The sequence below is a fragment of the Aotus nancymaae genome, unplaced genomic scaffold (assembly GCF_030222135.1).
Source record: "Aotus nancymaae isolate 86718 unplaced genomic scaffold, 86718_ANA_hifiasm-v0.15.2.pri h1tg000059l, whole genome shotgun sequence".
In the NCBI taxonomy this organism is placed as follows: domain Eukaryota; kingdom Metazoa; phylum Chordata; class Mammalia; order Primates; family Aotidae; genus Aotus; species Aotus nancymaae.
Window position 1 is genome coordinate 55304782 of NW_026988473.1, and position 20244 is coordinate 55325025.

The 20244-nt window shown below is 44.0% G+C and overlaps 1 protein-coding gene and 1 long non-coding RNA gene across 3 annotated transcripts in view; one reads left to right on the top strand and one right to left on the bottom strand.

Annotated features, from left to right (window-relative positions):
* Nucleotides 1-16360, top strand: TRIM21 (tripartite motif containing 21). Of its 2 annotated transcripts, none has more exons than XM_012456828.3 (8): nucleotides 1-61; nucleotides 2536-2612; nucleotides 3534-3992; nucleotides 4272-4367; nucleotides 5502-5732; nucleotides 14164-14186; nucleotides 14903-15003; nucleotides 15297-16360. In XM_012456828.3, the coding sequence occupies exons 3-8, from the start codon at nucleotides 3585-3587 to the stop codon at nucleotides 15863-15865; spliced, it is 1428 nt and encodes a 475-aa protein (XP_012312251.3). In that variant the 5' UTR covers nucleotides 1-61; nucleotides 2536-2612; nucleotides 3534-3584; the 3' UTR covers nucleotides 15866-16360. The 2 variants fall into 2 exon arrangements, with proteins under 2 accessions (XP_012312251.3, XP_021530779.2); XM_021675104.2 differs by having other exon boundaries at nucleotides 3538-3992.
* Nucleotides 1744-20244, bottom strand: part of LOC135270113 (uncharacterized) — a 71044-nt gene continuing 52543 nt past the window's right edge. Inside the window, exon 2 of the long non-coding RNA XR_010338361.1 lies at nucleotides 1744-15392. This is a non-coding gene — a long non-coding RNA (uncharacterized LOC135270113). The remainder of the gene's footprint in view (nucleotides 15393-20244) is intronic.

Here is a 20244-nt window from a genome sequence, read left to right on the forward strand (position 1 = left end):
CTGAGAGGAAACTGAAAGTGAAATAGGAAGCTGGCTACCGGGCGTTGAGTCCCCTGTAAAGGTGAGTGAACCTCACTAGATCAAGGAACCCCTGCCCTCCTAGGGGACCTCTCTCCCCTGCCCCTGGGTTGCAGAGCCCCTTCCAACAAGTCTCCATCCTTGAGCCGGTCCCATTTGCCCCTTTTCCCACCAGGGATCCCTCAGTCCAAGCCCCTCTGTGCTTCCGACGCTGGCCTCCTAACCTGGAAGGAGTCTGGGGTGTGGATGTGACTGCTGCGGAGTTACCCAGAAGGGGAAGGGTTCCGGCTGCCCCCGACTTGGGAGGAGGCTGGGGTGTGGACATGACTGTGGAGTTACCCAGAAGGGGAAGGGTTCCGGCTGCCCCGTACTTGGGAGAAGGCTGGGGTGTGGACGTGACTGCTGCGGAGTTACCCAGAAGGGGTAGGGTCCTGCTGCCCCGTACTTGGGAGAAGGCTGGGGTGTGGACGTGACTGCTGCGGAGTTACCCAGAAGGGGTAGGGTCCTGCTGCCCCGTACTTGGGAGGAGGCTGGGGTGTTGGACGTGACTGCGGAGTTACCAAGCAGGGGAAGGGTCCTGCTGCCCCGTACTTGGGAGGAGACTGGGGTGTGGACGTGACTGCGGAGTTACCCAGAAGGGGAAGGGTTCCGGCTGCCCCCGACTTGGGAGGAGGCTGGGGTGTGGACATGACTGTGGAGTTACCCAGAAGGGGAAGGGGCCCGGCTGCCCCATGCTGGCACCTGAGCTGGGATGAGAGCTGGGTGCAGCTGAGAGAGCCAGCACTACAGCCTAGCCAGGAGCGTGGGGGAGATCTGCAATCCTGGAGACTCCCAGGTCCAAAAGTCCTCCAGAGGTGAGAGGGGCAGGCTGCTTAGGATGTTCAACCAGAAATGTATAGGCCTTCAAAATTACTCTTTGTCATAGAAGAAGTGATGTCAGGAACTAAACTTAGTTTGGAGCAGCTGAAAGAAGAGCCCAGGGAGTGCTGACCCAGTTCCTGTTGCTCTGTGTGAATACATACATGTATATATGCTCATGTACATACATATACACCTGACTTTTGCCAATATTGGAATGATTAATGAAGATGTATTCAAAGCATGTAGTATCTCTGGCACATGGAAGGTACGTGGTTAAAAGTAGCTATTTTATGACTAGTTTCTCAGCAACATGGAGGCCTGCTGGTACCAGAGAGAAGATGAATGGGCACTGAGGGTTTAAGCAGGAATGGACATGATGAGAGAACTGTCAGCTTTGTGATGTTCTTGCCAATTTTCACTCCCTCTTTTAGGGACTCAGTTTCTCCTTCTGTCTCAGTGGATCAATGGGCCAAACAATGGAGGAGTTCTTGTTATTCAGAAGAATAAACTTATTAAACAAACTATTTGGTCCATGCAAAAGTAATTACTAGTTTTTTACCATTAATTTTATGCCCTTTTTTTTTCTTCTTTTTGGAGATGGAGTCTCCCTCTGTTGCCTGGGCTGGAGTGCAGTAGCACCAACTCAGCTCACTGCAACCTCCACCTCCCAGGTTCAAGCAATTCTCCTGCCTCAGCCTCCTGAGTAGCTGGGATTACAGGCACCCACTACCACTCCCAGCTATTTTTTGTATTTTTAGTAGAGACAGAGTTTCACCATGTTGGTCAGGCTGGTCTCGAACTCCTGACCTCAGGTGATCCACCCACCTCGACCTCCCAGACTGCTGGGATTACAAGCGTGAGCCACCATTTTTATTTTTTTATTTTCCTTTGCATCATTTTGGTTTTCTTCTTTTTTTAGTTTTAATTTTTCTGGGCACATAGTAGGTATATTTATGGGCTACATGGAGTATTTTGATACAGGTATACAATGTGTAATAGTCACATCAGGGTAAATGGGGTATCTAGCACCTCAAGCACTGATCATCCGTGATAAACTATGCAATTACACTCTTTCAAATGTACAATTAAATTATTGACTATAGTCACCTGTTATGCTATCAAATACTAGATCTAATTCACTCCATTTTTGTACCCATTAACCATCCTACTTTCCCCCAACACACCCTCCCTACTACTCTTCCCAGCCTCTGGTAACCATCTTTCTATTATCTAACTCCATGAGTTCAATTGTTTTGATTTTTAGCGCCTACAAATGAGAACATACAATGTTTGTCTTTCTGTGCCTGGCTTATTCCACTTAACATAATGACCTCCAGTTCCATTCATTTTGTTGTAAATGACAGGATCTCGTATTCTATGGCTGAATAGTACTCTATTTTGTATATGTACCATATTTTATTTATCCATGTATCTGTTGATGGACACTTAGGTTGCCGCCAAATCTTGGCTATTGTGAAACATACTGCAATAAACATGAGTGTGCAGATATCACTTTGATACACTGATTTCCTTTCTTTGGGGTATATACCTAGCAGTGGGATTGCTGGATCATATGGTAACTCTATTTTCAGTTTTTTGAAGAACCTCTAAACTGTTCTCTGTAGTGATTGTACTAATTTACATTTCCACCAACAGCGTACGAGAGTTCCCTTTTCTCCACACCCTCACCAGCATTTGTTACAGTCTGTTGGATAAAAGACATTTTAACTGAGGTGAGATATCTTATTGTACTTTTGATTTGCATTTTACTGATAATCAGTGATGTTGAGCAACTGTTCCTATGCCTGTTTGTCATTTGTATGTCTTTTGAGAAATGTCTATTCAGATCTTTTGTCCATTTTTGAACCAGATTATTACATTTTTTTTCCTATAGAGTTGTTTGAGCTCCTTACATATTCTGATTATTAATCCCTTGTCAGATGGATAGTTTGCAAATATTTACTCCCATTCTGTGGGTTGTCTCTTCACTTTGTGGATTGTGTTCTTTGCTGTGCAGCAGCTTTTCAATTTGATGTGATCCTATTTGTCCAATTTTGCTTTGGTTGCCTATGCTTGTGGGATATTTAAATGAAATCTTTGCCCAGTCCAATGTCCTGGAGAGTTTCTCCAATGTTTTCTTGTAGTCCTTTCATAATTTGAGGTCTTAGATTTAAGTCTTTAATCCATTTTGATTTGATTTTTGTATACAGTGAGATAGGGGTATAGTTTCATTCTTCTGCATGTGGATATCCAGTTTTCCCAGCAGCATTTATTGAAGAGACTGTCCTATCCTCACTATGTGTTCTTGGCACCTTTGTTGAAAGTGAGCTCACTGTGGATGTCTGGATTTGTTTCTGGGTTTTTTACTCTGTTTTATTGGTCTATGTGTCTGTTTTTATGCCAGTACCATGCTGTTTGGGTTACTTTGGCTCTATAGTATAATTTGAAGTCAGGTAATGTGATTCTTCCAGTTTCGTTTTTGCTCAGGATAGCTTTGGCTATTCTGGGTCTTTTGTGATTCCATGTAAATTTTAGGATTGTTTTTTCCTATTTTTGTGAAGACTGCCATTGGTATTTCGATAGGGATTATGTTGACTTTTTGTTTTTCTTACACAGACTTTCTCATGTTCTCCTTTCCCTTTCTTCTCTCCCAGGCAGCCCCCACAAAGGTCTCCACACTGCTGCTTAACAGGAAGGGCACAGCTATGGCTTCAGCAGCACGCTTGACAATGATGTGGGAGGAGGTCACGTGCCCTATCTGCCTGGACCCCTTCGTGGAGCCTGTGAGCATCGAATGTGGCCACAACTTCTGCCAGGAATGCATCTCTGGCGTTGGGAGAAATGGGGGCGGTGTCTGTCCTGTGTGCCGGCAGCGCTTTCTGCTCAAGAATCTCCGCCCCAACCGACAGCTAGCCAACATGGTGGACAACCTTCGAGAAATCAGCCAGGATACCAAAGAGGGCACACAGGGGAAACAGTGTGCAGTGCATGGAGAGAGACTTCACCTGTTCTGTGAGAAAGATGGGAAGGCCCTTTGCTTGGTGTGTGCCCAATCACGGAAACACCGTGACCACACCACGGTCCCTCTCGAGGAGGCTGCACAGGAGTACCAGGTGAGGCCTTAGTGACACAAACAGGAGGAAAGAAGATGGGCCCTGATAAGTGCTTTGTTTTCAGAGTGGGTAACAGGAAGGGAACACCTCTGTATTGGAGGAGTTAGAGAAAGGAGGGATTTACCTCTCTCCGTGTATAATGTAGGAGGAGAATTATAAGCTAAACCCAACCTTCTCATTCCCCAGGAGTGGGGGCTATGCATTGAGAAAATGCTCAAAGATTACCCCCACCCTATTACTTGGTCTGTATAGAGACTAATATGCTGTCTTTCTCTGCAGAATAAGCTCCAGGTGGCATTAGGAGAATTGAGAAGAAAGCAGGAGTTGGCTGAGAAGTTAGAAGTGAACATTGCAATGAGGAGAGCAGACTGGAAGGCAAGAATGACATACTGATGGGGATCTTAGGCTGGAAGGCTGGGCAGGGTCCAGGGTCCTTGACTCATAGCCTTAACCGTAGCTCTGCCTGTCTAAGGAGTGATAGAGTTGGTCTGTCTCACTCTCCAGAAACCATCTGCCCTCTAGGTTTCCAGATAGAGGGGAATAAAAATGATGCAGGTTCAAAGGAGAGCTCCCCATCAGGCCTGAGGATCAAGAATCCTGGAAGAAGGTGCTGAGAGGATCTAGCTATACCCTAAAGTTTCAAGCTCCTCTGAGTCCAGTCTCAGAGGATTGATGGCATCAGCACCTGGGTGTCTGAGACAAATATCCTGGGAGAAAAACCCAATTGCTAGCTAAGCGTTTCAGGAAGTGACAAGGGCTATAAGGAATAAACTTAAGAAAACCATCAAGGCCTGACATAGGAATACCCATCAGACCGGGTGGTTACTTGACCATGTCCAGACCTTTGGTCCAAAATATAATGAAGAATCAATGTTTTGTTCTGCACTGATGATTTCCTAGGAGAGGTGGGGCATGTCAGGGATGAGAGGTGAGGGGAAGGAGCCCATCCCCAATAGATCCCAGAAGAGGAACATTTGGGATTGAGGTAGGGTGAGTTGGGTTGTGGTGACAAAACAGATCCTCATGTGTCATCGAGTGACCTTCCAGTTACTAAATGGAGAGGAAAAGCAAAGAATGTCCCCAACCCCCCCTTTCCCAGGACTTAGAGGTTGTGGCATGAGCCTGGCTTTGTGAGGTTGTAGGAGGTGGGAACAGGTGTTTTTTTCCTCAGTAACTCACTGAGACATGAAGACACAGTGGCACATTTGAGTGGTGACTGGGTTTGGAGGAGAGGTTGAAAAAAGTCCTTGATGCCATATATTCATGTAGCTGTGGTTGTGGGCCAGCTACAGCGTACCCTCACCAAGTCCATTCCCCTCACTGTACCAGAAAACCTCACCCACCTACCTCCTAAGCAAAACTGTGTGTGTGTGTGTGTGTGTGTGTGTGTGTGTGTGTATGTGTTCCACCAGAGTGGAGTCTCTAGGGGATAGGAATAGGTACCAATACCTCCATTCCCAAAGCTGGGGAGATGTTCGTAAAAACTGCTTCTTTCCCTTGACACTAAAGAGAAAGGTGGAAACACAGAAATCTAGGATTCACGCAGAGTTTGTGCAGCAAAAAAACTTCCTAGTTGAAGAAGAACAGAAGCAACTGCAGGAGCTGGAGAAGGATGAGAGGGAACAGCTGAGAATCCTGGGGGAGAAAGAGGCTGAGCTGGCCCAGCAGACCCAGGCCCTGCAAGAGCTCATCTCAGAGCTGGAGCGAAGGTGCCACGGCTCAGCACTGGAACTGCTGCAGGTGAGACAGGGAGGGCTTCCCTCTTTCTTTTTATTATACTTTAAGTTCTGGGATATATGTGCAGAATGTGCAGGCATGTTACATAAGTATACACATGCTATGGCGGTTGGCTGCATCCATCACCCTGTCATCTACATTAGGTATTTCTCCTAATGCTATCAGGGAGGGGTTTCCTTCTAAGATTGAGGGAATAACTGAAAAAGGTCAGAGCTATCTGGAATTGCCATTTGAACAAATGGACACCTGGTCCCTGAAATGTTCTTAAATAAAGTGGAATTCAAACCCATGAATGGTTTGGGTTCAAGGCACAAATGGTGCAGATTTAGGAGAAAATATTCCATTCAGCAGTTAACAGAAATGGCCGTACCTGGTACCTGCTTTCCCTACACACTCAGTGTGAGACCTTGAGAGTTCCTTTATTGTTGTGAGTACTGAGTTTCTCATATGTTAAATAAGCATAATAATAGTACATGTCTCAAAGGATTTTTTATAAGCATTAAATGATCAGATCCACTAAGCCTCTTAGATGAGTGTCTGCCCATGGGTAAGTTTTAATAAATGTAGTATAACTAAAAACACCAAACTGAAAATTAAGACAGAGTAGCCAAGCCCTAGCCCTGCAACCAGTTCTCTCTGTAACTCTTGGTTGAGGGGTTTTCCGATCCTAGACATAATTTCTCTGTGAAATAAGAGAGATGAAGTGGACTAAATAACAGGGTTCCCGAACATTTAGTCATAAATGCATCTTTATACTTTCTGCTATTTCTGTGACCTACCTAAATGATTTTAACATGTTATTTTTCTTTAAATCATCTCTTTCTCTGAGTAAATTTAGTTTAAAAGAAAATTTGTCTAAAGAAATAGCCAAAAAATCATGTGTAGACATGTTACAGATATATTTTTCTAATTTATTTTATAGCAATCATAATATTAACTGCAAAGTCTTAAATAGCTCATATTAGCTGCCAGGCGTTCAAGTAGGTGCTATTTTCTACATTTCATAGGTGTGAGAGCTAAGGTGCAGAGATATTAAGAGATTTAGTGAGGAACTAAAGCTAAATAGTTTGACAATGTTGACCCAAATAGTAAGAAGTAAAGACGAAAATAAGCACAGGACTTTTAAAAAGCTCAGTGCATGTTGTACTTAGAATCATCTTGCACCAGTGATATGTCGCCTCACTGTAGGAAAGTATAGACTAGATGGTCTCACAAGTCCCTTCTGCTCTATAATTCTTTTTTTTTCTCTTACACTTTAAGTTCTGGTGCACATGTGCAGAATGTGCAGGTTTGTTACATAGGTATACAAGTGCCATGGTGCTTTGCTGCACCTGTCTACCCATTATCTACATTAGGTACTTCTCCTAATGTTCTCCCTCCCCTACCCCCGCCTCCACCCCCCAACAGGCCCCGGTGTGTGATGTTTCCCTCTCTGTGTTCATGTGTTCTCATTGTTCAGCAACCACTTATGAGTGAGAACATAATGGCGTTTGGTTTTCTGTTCTTGTGTCAGTTTGCTGAGAATGATAGTCTCCAGCTTCATCCACGTCCCTGCAAAGGACGTGAACTCATCCTTTTTTATGGCTGCACAGTATTCCATGGTGTCTATGTGCCACATTTTCTTTATCCACTCTATCATTGATGTGCATTTGGGTTGGTTCCAGGTCTTTGCTATTGTGAAGAGTGCCACAATAAACATACATGTGCATGTGTCTTTATAATAAAATGATTTATAATCCTTTGGGTATATACCCAGTAATGGGATTGCTGGGTCAAATGGTATTTCTATTTCTAGATCCTTGAGGAATCGCCACACTGTCTTCCAGTGTCTTCCACTGTCTTCCAGTGTCTTCACAACAATGGTTGAACTAATTTACACTCCTACCAACAGTGTAAAAGTGTTCCTATTTCTCCACATCCTCTCCAGCATCTGTTGTTTCCTGACTTTTTAATGATCACATTTCTAACAGGTGTGAGATGGTATCTCAGTATGGTTTTGAGTTCCATTCCTCTAATGACTATTGATGATGAGCTTTTTTTCATGTTTGCTGGCTACATAAATGTCTTTTGAGAAGAGTCTGGTCATATGCTTTGCCCACTTTTTGATGGGTTTTTGTTTTGTTTTGTTTTGTTTTTGTAAATTTAAGTTCTTTGTAGATTCTGGATATTAGCCCTTTGTCAGATGGATAGATCGCAAAAAATTTCTCCTATTCCGTAGGTTGCCTGTTCACTTTCATGATAGTTTATTTTATTATGCAGAAGTTCTTTTCTATTTTGGCTTTCGTTACCATTGCTTTTGGTATTTTAGTCATAAATTCTTTGCCCATGCCTATGTCCTGATGGTATTAACTAGGTTTTCTTCTAGGGTTTTTATGGTTTTAGGTCTCACACTTAAGTCTGTAATCTATCTTGAGTTAATTTTTGTATAAGATGCAAGGAAGGGATCCAGTTTCAGCTTTTTGCATATGGCTAGCCAGTTTTCCCAACACCATTTATTAAATAGGGAATCCTTTCCCCATTGCTTGTTTTTGTCAGGTTTGTCAAAGATCAGATGGTTGTAGATGTGTGGCATTATTTCTGAGGCCTCTGTTCTAGTCCATTGATCTATATATCTGTTTTGTTACCAGTACCATGCTATTTTGGTTACTGTAGCCTTGTATAAACTCAAGTAGCATGATGCCTCCAGCTTTTTCTTTTTGCTAGGATTGTCTTGGCTATCTGGGCTCTTTTTTGGTTCCATATGAAATTTAAAGTAGTTTTTTTCTAATTCTGTGAAGAAAGTTAATGGTAGCTTGATGGGGATAGCTTTGAATCTATAAATTTCTTTGGGCAGTATGGCCATTTTCACAATATTGATTCTTCCTATCCATGAACATGGAAAGTTTTTCTATATGTTTGTGTCCTCTCTTATTTCCTTGAGCAGTGGCTTGTAGTTCTCCTTGAAGAGGTCCTTCGCATTCCTTGTAAGTTGTATTCCTAGGTATTTTATTCTCTTTGTAGCAATTGGGAATGAGAGTTCACTCATGATTTGGCTCTCTGTTTGTCTGGTACTGGTGTATAGGAGTGCTTGTGAGTTTTGCACATTGATTTTGTAACTCAAAAAATTTTGAGTTTTGCATATTGATTTTGACTTTGCTGAAGTTGCTAATCAGCTTAAGGAGATTTTGGGCTGAGATGATGGGGTTTCCTAAATATACAATCATGTCATCTGCAAACAGAGACAATTTGACTTCCTGTTTTCCTAACAGAATAACCCTTTATTTCCTTCTCTTGCCTGATTGCCCTGGCCAGAACTTCGAATACTATGTTGAAAAGGAGTGTTGAGAGAGGCCATCCTTGTCTTGTGCCAGTTTTCAGAGGGAATGCTTTCCGTCTTTGCCCATTCAATATGATATTGGCTGTGGTTTGTCATAAATAGCTCTTACTATTGTGGGATACGTTCCATCAATACCTACTTATTGAGAGTTTTTGGCATGAAGGGCTGTTGAATTTTGTCAAAGGCCTTTTCTGCATCTATTGAGATAATCATGTGGTTTTTGTCACTGGTTCTGTTTATGTGATGGGTTACATTTATTGATTTGCATATGTTGAACCAGGCTTGGATCCCAGGGATGAAGCCAACTTGATTGTGGTGGATAAGCTTTTTGATGTGCTGCAGGATATGGTTTGCCAGTATTTTATTGAGGATTTTTGCATTAATGTTCATCAGGGATATCAGCCTGAAATTTTCTTTTTTGTTGTGTCTCTGCCAGGTTTTGGTATCAGGATGATGCTGGCCTCATAAAATAAGTTAGGGAGAATTTCCTCATTTTATATTATTTGGAATAGTTTCAGAAGGAATGGTACCAGCTCCTCTTTGTACACTCTGTTAGAATTTGGCTGTGAATCCATCTGGGCCTGGACATTTTTTGGTTCATAGGCAATTAATTACTGCCTCAATTTCAGTTTATTATTGATCTGTTTAGGGATTCGACTTCTTCCTGCTTTAGTCTTGGGAGGGTGTATGTGTCCAGGAATTTATCCATTTTTCTAGATTTTTTTAGTTTATTCACATAGAGGTATTCATAGTATTCTCTAGTGGTAGTTTGCATTTCTCTGGGATTAGTGATGATATCCCTTTTAATTTTTTTGGCATCTATTTAATTCTACTCTCTTTACTTCATCAGCCTGGCTAGCAGTCTATCTTGTTCTTTCAAAAAACCAGCTCCTGGATTCACTGATTTTTTTTTTTAAGAGTTTTTTGTGTCTCTATCTCCTTCAGTTCTGCTCTGATCTTAGTTATTTCTTGTCTTCAGCTAGCTTTTGAAATGTTTGCTCTTGCTTCTCTAGTTCTTTTAATCGTGATGTTAGGGTGTCAATTTTAGATCTTTCCTGCTTTCTCTTGTGGGTATTTAGTGCTATAAATTTCCCTCTACACACCACTTTAAATGTGTTTCAGAGATTCTGGCATGTCGTGTCTTTGTTCTCACTGGTTTCAAAGAACATCTTTCTTAATTTCATTATTTACCCAGTAGTCATTCAGGAGCAGGTTGTTCAGTTTCCATGTAGTTCTGCAGTTTTGAGTGACTTTCTTAATCCTGTCTAATTTGATTGCACTGAGATCTAAGAGACTGTTATGATTTCCGTTCTTTTGCATTTGCTGAGGAGTGTTTTACTTCCAATTATATGGTCAATTTTAGAAAAAGTACGATGTGGTGCTGAGAAGAATGTATATTCTGTTGATTTGGCGTAGAGAGTTCTATAGATACCTGTTAGGTCCACTTGGTCCAGAGGTTAGTTCAAGTCCTGGATATCCATGTTAATTTTCTGTCTCATTGATCTAATATTGACAATGGGGTGGTAAAGCCTCCCACTATTATTGTGTGGGAGTCTAAGGCTCTTTTTAGGTCATTAAGAACTTGCTTTATGTATCTGGGTGCTCCTATATTGGGTGCATATATATTTAGGATAGTTAGCTCTTCTTGTTGCCTTGATCCATTTACCATTATGTAATGTTGTTCTTTGTCTCTTGATCTTTGTTGATTTAAAGTCTATTTTATCAGAGACTAGGATTGCAACTCCTGCTTTTTTTTTTATTTCACTTTCCATTTGCTTGGTAAATCTTCCTCTATCCCTTTATTTTGAGCCTATGTGTGTCTTTGCATGTAGATGGGTCTCCTGAATACAGCACACTGATGGGTCTTGACCTTTTATCCAATTATCCAGTCTCTGTCTTTTAATTGGGGCATTTAGCCCATCAACATTTAACGTTAATATTGTTATGTGTGAATTTGATCCTGTCATTATGATGCTAGCTGGTTGTTTTTCCCATTAGTTGATGCAGTTTCTTCATAGCATCAGTGGTCTTTACAATTTGGTATGTTTTTACAGTGGCTGGTACCAGTTGTTTCTTTCCATGTGTAGTTCTTCCTTCAGGAGCCCCTGTAAGGCAGGCCTGGAGGCTGACAAAATCTCTAAGCATTTGCTTGTCCGTAAAGGATTTTATTTCTCCTTCACTTAAGAAGCTTAGCTTGGCTGAATATGAAATTCTGGGTTGAAAATTCTTTCCTTTAGAATGTTGAATATTGGCCCTCACTCTCTTCTGGCTTGTGGGGTTTCTGCAAAGAGATCCACTGTTAGTCTGCTAGACTTCCCTTTGTGGGTAACCTGACCTTTCTCTCTGGCTGCCCTTAACATTTTTTCCTTTATTTCAACCTTGGTGAATCTGATGACTACATAGTCTTGGTGTTGCTCTTCTCAAGGAGTATCTTTGTGGTGTTCTCTGTATTTCCTGAATCTGAATGTTGGCCTGCCTTGTTAGGTTGGGGAAGTTCTCCTGAATAACATCCTGAAGAGTGTTTTCCAACTTGGTTCCATTCTCCTCATCACTTTCAGTTACACCAATCAAACATAGATTTGGTCTTTTCACATAGTCCCATATTTCTTGGAGGCTTTATTTCTTTTCACTCTTTTTTCTCTAATCTTGTCTTCTCACTTTATTTCACTGAGTTGATGTCAGTCTCTGATATCTTTTCTTCTGCTTGATTAATTCAGCTATTGATATTTGTGTATGCTTCACAAAGTTCTCGTGCTTTTTCAGCTCCATCAGATCATTTACATTCTTCTCTAAACTGGTTATTATAGTCAGCAATTCCTCTAACCTTTATCCAAGGTTCTTAGCTTCCTAGCATTGGGTTCGAACATGTTCCTTCAGTTCAGAGGAGTTTGTTATTACCCTCCTTCTGAAGCCTACTTCTGCTAATTCTTCGAACTTATTCTCCATCCAGTTTTGTTCCCTTGCTGGTGAGGAGTTGTGATCCTTTAGAGGAGAAGAGGCATTCTGTTTTTTGGAATTTTCAGCCTTTTTGCCTTGGTTTCTCACCATCTTCCTGAATATACTGCCTTTGGTCTTTGAAGTCAGTGACCTTTGAATGGGTTCTCTGAGTGGATGTCCTTGTTGTTGATGTTAATACTATTCCTTTCTGTTTGTTAGTTCTTCTAACAGGCCCCTCTGCTGAAGGTATGTTGGAGTTTGTTGGAGGTCCACTCCAGACCCTGTTCCCTGGGTATCACCAGCAGAGGCTGCAGAACAGCAAAGATTGCTGCCTGTTCCTTCCTCTGGCAGCTTTGTCCCAGAAGGGTACCCCACCGGATGCCAGCCAGAGCTCTCCTGTATGAAGTATCTGTCAGCCCCCACAGGGAGCTGTCTCCCAGTCAGGATACACGAGGTCAGGGACCCACTTGAGGAGGCAGTTGGTCCCTTTTCAGAGCTCAAACACTGTGCTGGGAGGTCCACTGCTCTCTTCAGAGCTGTCAGGAAAGGATGTTTAAGTCTGCTGAAGCTGCATCGACAACAGCCCCTCCCCGCAAGTGCTCTGTCCCAGGGAGATGGGGGTTTTATGTATAAGTCCTTGACTGGGGCTGCTGCCTTTTTTTTTCAGAGATGCCCTGCCCAGAGAGGAGAGGCAGTCTGGCCACAGCAGCCTTGCTGAGGTACAGTGGGCTCTGCCCAATTCAAACTTCCCAGCAGTTTTGTTTACACTGTGAGGTAAAACTGCCCACTCAAGCCTCAGTAATGGCAGATGCCCCTCCCTCCACCAACCTCAATCATTCCAGGTCGAGCTCAGGCTGCTGTGCTAGCAGCAAGAGTTTCAAGCCAGTGGATCTTAGCTTTCTGGGCTCTGTGGGGGTGGGTCCCACCAAGCCAGACCACGGCTTCCTGGCTTCAGCCCCCTTTTTAGGGAGTGGATGGTTCTGTCTCACTGGCATTCCAGGTGCCACTGGGATATGGGAAAAAAGCTCCTGTGGCTAGCTCAGTGTCTGCCCAAATGGCTGCCCAGTTTTGTGCTTGAAACCCAGAGACCTGGTGGCATAGGCATCAGAGGGTATCTCCTGATCTGTGGCTTGTGAAGACCATGGGAAAAGCACAGTACCTGGGCTGGAATGCACGGTACAGTCCCTAATGGCTTCCCTTGGCTAGAAGAGGGAGTTCCCCAACTTCTTGCACTTCCTAGGTGAGGTGATGCCCCACTCTGCTTTATCTTGCCCTCCATCAGCTGCCCCCACTGTCCAACCAGTCTCAGTGAGATGAACTGGGTACCTCAGTTGGAAATGCAGAAATCACCCACCTTCTGCATTGATCTCACTGGGAGCTGCAGACCGGAGCTGTTCCTATTCAGCCATCTTGCCAGCAATGTCTGCTCTAATATTCTGTAGTCCTTTTCCCACACCTGTTCACTGTCAGTCAGAGTGGTCATGAGCCATTTCTTTCTGGTTTGTGCAAAAAACCTAACCGTATTGGGTTAACTTGGCAGGCTCTCTTCTGTCCAACATTGAACCAGGCTTTCTAACACACTTTTGACAGAGTCTAGGAGCCTGCTAGCTCCTATGTAATGGTTCCCAACCCCTACAACAAAAATATTCTCCGTGATTTAGTTTCACATACAGGAAGGGACAATATTAAGTACAGGAGGGACCTTTAACTAACCAACCTTTCCTTCCCAACAAATGCTGGCCCACAAGTGGAATAGAGCAGTTTGTAGACACCTGAACTTGGCCTTTCTCTGCCTGTGATTATCTCTGGGCTTAAGCCAAGCTGGGCTATTTGCCCTCTCTGCCCTCCTTTCTTTCTCCCCTGGAAAAAAAATTTATATATATATATAATTTATATATTTTGTAATAACATATAAAAATCTGATCTTTGAGTCAGAGTCCTTAAGCTGATAATCCTTCCCTAGCTGTAAGTCACATTCATGTTGGGCTTCTGGTTACCTCACAAGCATCCACATATCCATTCTGCTTCAAGCTGCTCAGAATCATCTTTGGGGCCTTGGCTGAGAGGAAGGAGAGGAAAAGTGCCCCCAGGGACCACAGGTGAATCACATCACCCACAGGGCTAACATCTCAGTGGTGAACCAGCAATCCAGAACTTACTCTCTGTCTCTTCTCTCCTCAGGAGGTGATAACTGTCCTGGAAAGGTAAGGAAGGGCCTTACCTTCTCTTTGTTAGAAGAGGGGCCAGAAGAAAGCATATATGCCTATGACAAAGGTTACTGTATTAGAAATACATACACTGAAGTTTTCCCCATCTGGCTCCCTATTCTCAAAGACTTCATCTTCTATAAAATATTTTCTGGTCTCAGAAAGCTAATAAATGGACATCTTAGTTGGTGATTGCTCATAGTAGTTGGATCATAACATCCTCACACAATAAAGTCCTGCCAAACAGGGGAAATTCTGGGAAGTTCTGAGTCTTCCCAGAATTCAGGCTACTGGGACACAGCCTGCTGGGACTCTTTCTCAGTGGAATCTAACCAGTTACCTGCCAGAAAGAGTCATGAGTAAGACCCACAGTGTGGGCAAGATTCCTTGAGGTTCCTTGCAGAAATGATTCAGCCTGTCTCATATGGCTTGCCGATAAAATGAAATTGAGTGCATTTGCCTGGTGACCTCAGGCTTGGAGAGGAGAGATAGACTGTCCAAATGCTGCAGAGCCTTCTATAACCAGGAACTCCTGGGTAGTAACTAAATCCTGCATTGTTTGCCTCTCGCACCTACCCCTGGAGACTTGAACACCAGAAGTGTTTGTAAATTTAAGTTGAATTAAATTATCAGAATCTTCCACAATGGAGGTTACTGTGTTAGGGTTTGGGATAGGAGTAGGAGACAGGAGTCTCAAACTCTCTTTCCCCCAGGAGTGAGTCCTGTAACCTGAAGGACCTGGATATTGTCTCTCCAGAACTCAAGAGTGTGTGCCATGTGCCAGGGCTGAAGAAAATGCTGAGGACACATGCAGGTGAGGCAAGCTCTAGGAGTTTTGTGGGGGATAATGGGGGTACAGAGTAGATCCCCAGGGTCAGGGAGCCTGGATGGCAACTTTGAGGAGAGATGGTGGAGCAGAGACAGAGGTAGGGAAGATGGTTTCTTCAAAGGTCAGGGCCAAGGCTAGAGCTGACTGCTGGTCATTTTCTTACACAGGGAGGTTTACGCCTCATGCTTGCCCTAGAGTTTACACAAAATCCTCCCACCACAGGCACAGAGTTACTGACTCTTCCCATGCAAGGCCTGACTGTGGTCCTCTCTCTGCAGTCCACATCACTCTGGATCCAGACACAGCCAATCCATGGCTTATACTTTCAGAAGATCGGAGACAAGTGAGGCTTGGAGAGACCCAGCAGAACATACCTGGAAATGAAGAGAGATTTGATAGTTATCCTATGGTCCTGGGTGCCCAGCACTTCCACTCTGGAAAACATTACTGGGAGGTAGATGTGACAGGAAAGGAGGCCTGGGACCTGGGTGTCTGCAGTGACTCTGTGCGCAGGAAGGGGCACTTTTTGCTCAGTTCCAAGAGTGGCTTCTGGACAATTTGGCTGTGGAACAAACAAAAATATGAGGCCGGCACTGACCCCCAGACTCCCCTCCACCTTAAGGTACCTCCATGCCAAGTTGGGATTTTCCTGGACTATGAGGCTGGCATGGTCTCTTTCTACAACATCACTGATCATGGCTCCCTCATCTACACCTTCTCTGAATGTGCCTTTACAGGACCTCTGCGGCCCTTCTTCAGTCCTGGTTTCAATGACAGAGGAAGAAACAAAGCCCCTCTAATCCTCTGTCCACTGAATATTGGATCTCAAGGATCCACCAACTATTGATGGCTTTCTCTGGACACTGCCACTCTCCCCATTGGCACTGCTCCTCAGCCACAAACCTGCCTCTTTTTCCCATGAACTCTGAACCACCTTCTGTCCATGTTCTCAGTAAATGACCAGTGACAACATCGAAGTTCCTGGAGTTCTCTGTCCCTGCAAAGTCAAGGCCAGCTGCCCCCTGCTTTCCATGTTCTTCTAGACAACTGGCCAACTCCTGTGCAGAGGCATCAGGATCCCAGCAAGCAAGCTTTAGCATGGAAGTCACTTCAAAATCAACATTCCTGCCCTGGATGGCTTTGTGATTTCCTGCAATGAAGCAGCCTCCATATATTTGGCCCAAACTCACTTTGATCAACCAAAAACATCTTTCTGCCTTCTTTATGGGACTTGTTTTGTTTTCTCCTCTCCATCTCTACACTGTTGCCTTTGGTCAGTTCTCTATTATATATTGTATGGTTTGCAAAAGGGCTTCCTAAAAATAAACTGTGCCTCAGTCTATCCCATTTAGTCCTTGTTCCTTAATCCTGAAATACTTGATAACTCTGAATATGATTAATAATGATGTGTTTTTAACATTGCATGTGTTCTTCTTGCCTGGACTGTCCCCTCTTCTCTATTTGAAATGTATGATCTTAGACTGAAGACCCAGGTCAAGAGTCTTCTGTAATTCCCCATCATAGCTATTGTGGTGATAGAAGGCCATTTGGGCTCTGATCACTGCCCAAGGGGATATTATGAAATACAAAGTTCTCCTGGGGCTGGGGTAGCTCTGTGGACCTCTGCATCTCTGACCCTCACAGACCTGAAGCACCTTCTGTCCATGTTCTCAGTGACCAGTGACAACATCAGAGTTCCTGGAGATCTGTCCTTACAAGGTCAAGACTGGGCTGCACCCTGCTTTCAGTGTTCCTCTAGATAACTGGCCAACTCCTGTGCCCCTTGGAATATCCAATTTTAATGTCATTGCTCTCTGAAATGCACCTTTCTTGGGCAAATTTTTCTGACTCCTCCAGAAGAGTAAATGTTGCATCCACTAAGGGATAAAGAGAAAGGGGGTATATGGGCGTAGGCATGGGTGTGACCACATCCTCAATCATGAGGAAGGGATTTAGAGCCTGGAGAAATGTGTATCTGTGTCAGCATGTGCTCAAATTCAGCAGGTGAAGCCATGAGTGTTAGGAAGAAAGGGATCAGCTTGTCTTGCAGAAGCTTCCACTGCGGAGGATGAGATATCCTGTCAGTCAAGGTGAGGAGAGAATTTGTGTGGAGGTAAGAAAAGAACACAGCAGCAAAGAGTAATAGTGAAGCATGGCTTCATCTCCCTGTCTCCATGACCAGGCTACCTCCTCTCAAACTCCTGCCCCACACCTCCTACTTGAATGGTTTGGTTGTGGAAAGAAGAGTATGAAAAGAAAGACAACAAAGAAGCTGTCTAAGTCCCTGTACACAGCCGCTAACCAGCCCTCTCCAGCATGTGCAGCTCAGGCTGTGCCCCAGGGCTGGGGCATTGGGATGGGAGGACAGAGAGAAGAGGAGCAGGGACTGTAGTGGGATTAAACGTGGCATCTCTGGGAAGGGAAGGGCCCAGGCATCTGACAGCTTCTGCAGAGAGATCCAGGAGTGTGAGGGTGGTCTCTGGTTTCAAAGGATGGGACACAGACTCCCTCTAGAGTGTCCCTGTAAGTGGGTTTTGGCAACTTACTTCTACCTTCTTTCAAACCCAGAACATCTCTCATTGTTGCCACTTCCTCCCTCAGCTCTCTCTGATAGAAAAAGCCATTCTCCCTATTTCCACCTCTTTCCTTCCAGATTTAGACTTCTCATCCCTGGATGAAGCCATGCTTCACTACCTTATCCAACCCACCCTAACCCCTCTTCCTTTGAACTACTCCCTAACACACACACAGACATGTGCATGCACACATGCACACACCCCTGGCTCTCAACCCACCTTGTTCTTGGCCTTACCTATGGCCCAGATCTCAGAGAGCTACCAGTAGAACCTGTCAAGGTCCCCCATGGGGGTAAAGGTCAGAGCATAGCAGCCTGTGGAGCTGGTCTCCCTAAGTCTCTTGCAGGAATTGTCCAAGCCTAATGAGGGACTGCAGTTGGGGACGTTAAGGTGTGGAAGGAGATAGAAGGAGTTAGTGTCTGCCCAGGGGAGTGCAGGTCACTCCAACATGTGTCTCTGATTGCTACTTTGTTGATGAAATTTCCTCCTGGTTTTTAGTTCCTAAAACTTAGGAATTGGGACTGAAACTCTCCCAGTCATGCACATCCTGATTATAATGAAGTTAATTTAAAAAGCATTTCAGTGATTTCCACCAAGATGGCCAAATAGGAACAGCTGCAATACACAGTTCCCAACAAGAGCATCATAGAAAGCAAGTGATCTCTGCATTTCCAATATCGTGAAAATGGCCTTACTGGCCAAAGTTTGGCCAGTATGGAGATAGATTAAATGCTATCCCCATCAAGCTACCAATGACTTTCTTCATAGAATTGGGAAAAAACACCTTAAACTTTATATGGAATCAAAAAAGAGCTCACATAGCCAAGACAATCCTAAGGAAAAAAAAAAAATGTTGGAGGCATCATGCTACCTGACTTCAAACTATATTATAAGGCTACTGTAATCAAAACAGCATGGTACTGGTACCAAAACAGAGACATAGACCAATGGAACAGAACAGAGGCCTCAGAAAGAAGGCCACACAACTACAACCATCTGATCTTTGACAAACTAATTAAACTCCAGAGCTTCTGTACAGCAAAAGAAACTATCATTAGAGTGAACCAGCAACCAACAGAATGGGAAAAAGTTTTTGCAATCTACCCATCTGACAAAGGGCTAATATCGAGAATCTATGGAGAACTTAAACAAATTACAAGAAAAAAACAACCCCATCAAAAAGTGGGCAAAGGATATGAACAGACACTTCTCAAAAGATGACATTTATGCAGCCAACAAACATATAAAAACAAGTTCATCATCACTGGTCATTAGAGAAATGCAAAACAAAGCCACATTGAGATACCATCTCACACCAGTTAGAATGGCAATTATTTAAAAAATCAGGTGACAACAGATGCTGGAGAAGAAATAGAGAAATAGAAATGCTTTTACACTGTTGGTGGGAGTGTAAATTAGTTCAATCATTGTGGAAGACAGTGTGGTGATTCCTCAAGGATCTAGAAATAGAAATATCATTTGACCCAACAATCCCATTACTGGGTATATACCCAAAGGATTATAAATCATTCTATTATAAAGACACATGCACATATATGTTTATTGCAGCACTGTTCACAATAGCAAAGACTTGGAACCAACCCATATGCCCATCAATGATAGATTGGATAAAAAAATGTGGCACATATACACCATGGAATTCTATGCAGCCATAAAAAAGGATGAGTTGGGTTTTTGGACCCAAGATGGCCAAATAGACACAACTCCAGTGCACAACACCCAGTGAGAGAGACGCAGAAATCCAGAGATCTAGCTCCAACCGAGGTACCAGGTGCATTTCAATGGGTCTGGTCCGATGGTGAGTAAAACCCACTCAGTGCAGACCAGGGCGGGGAGGGGTGCTGCTTCACCCAGAAAGTGCATCTGACCAGTGAGTCGGAGGCTCCCCCTCTGGCACTCCAGTCCAGATACAGCACTTCCCCCAAAGCCTCAGCAATACACAGAACAGAGGATCTTTGCCAGTCAAGCGCCGGGAATTACAAGCGTGGAGTTGAATAATAATCCTGAACGGTGTCCCAGATTGGTGCACAGACCTAAACAGATGCATAAGCCCAAAAGACGGCTGGGAGAGCCTGCGGATTGAGCTATCACCCCCCTCCCCCAGCCCGGAGAGAGAGGGAGCTGTAAGCAGGAGCAGCTGGGTGGGCCCCTACCCCACAACTGGAGAGAGAGGAAGCCAAAAGGGGGAAGACAGCTGGGTGTGGCTGACTGGGCAGGTCACTACTCTCCCCCACAAACACCAGAGGGATGAAGCTCTGACTCTAGTGGGTTGCACAGCCAGTGCCACAGTCTGAGCTGAACACTGAATGATCCAGCCCAGCAGAGGAAGGACACAACCCACCATTAGAGGGGTGGGACTGGGCTAAAGGTTTTAACAAAAAACACAGGAAGCCAACATAGCAACAGGGCGGTATTCTTGACAACCCAGCAGTGCATACAGGTCAGCAAAAGAGGCCGGCCTAATCTCTCAGTATAAACAAAAAAGACACAGGAAGTTTCCCTAGTAATCTGAAGGAGTCCCTAGAAATCCAGTAGTGCATAATATTCCATGGTGTATATGTGCCACATTTTCCCTGTCCAGTCTATCATCGATGGGCATTTGGGTTGGTTCCAGGTCTTTGCTATTGTA

What these genes read in the sequence shown, in the direction of transcription:
- TRIM21 (XM_012456828.3), top strand. Translation starts at nt 3,585, where the DNA reads ATGGCTTCAGCAGCACGCTTGACAATGATGTGGGAGGAGGTCACGTGC. An exon ending in TGAGGAGAGCAGACTGGAAG is followed by an intron (nt 4,368 to 5,501) that starts GCAAGAATGACA and finishes TTGACACTAAAG; the next exon opens with AGAAAGGTGGAAACACAGAA. An exon ending in CAGCACTGGAACTGCTGCAG is followed by an intron (nt 5,733 to 14,163) that starts GTGAGACAGGGA and finishes TTCTCTCCTCAG; the next exon opens with GAGGTGATAACTGTCCTGGA.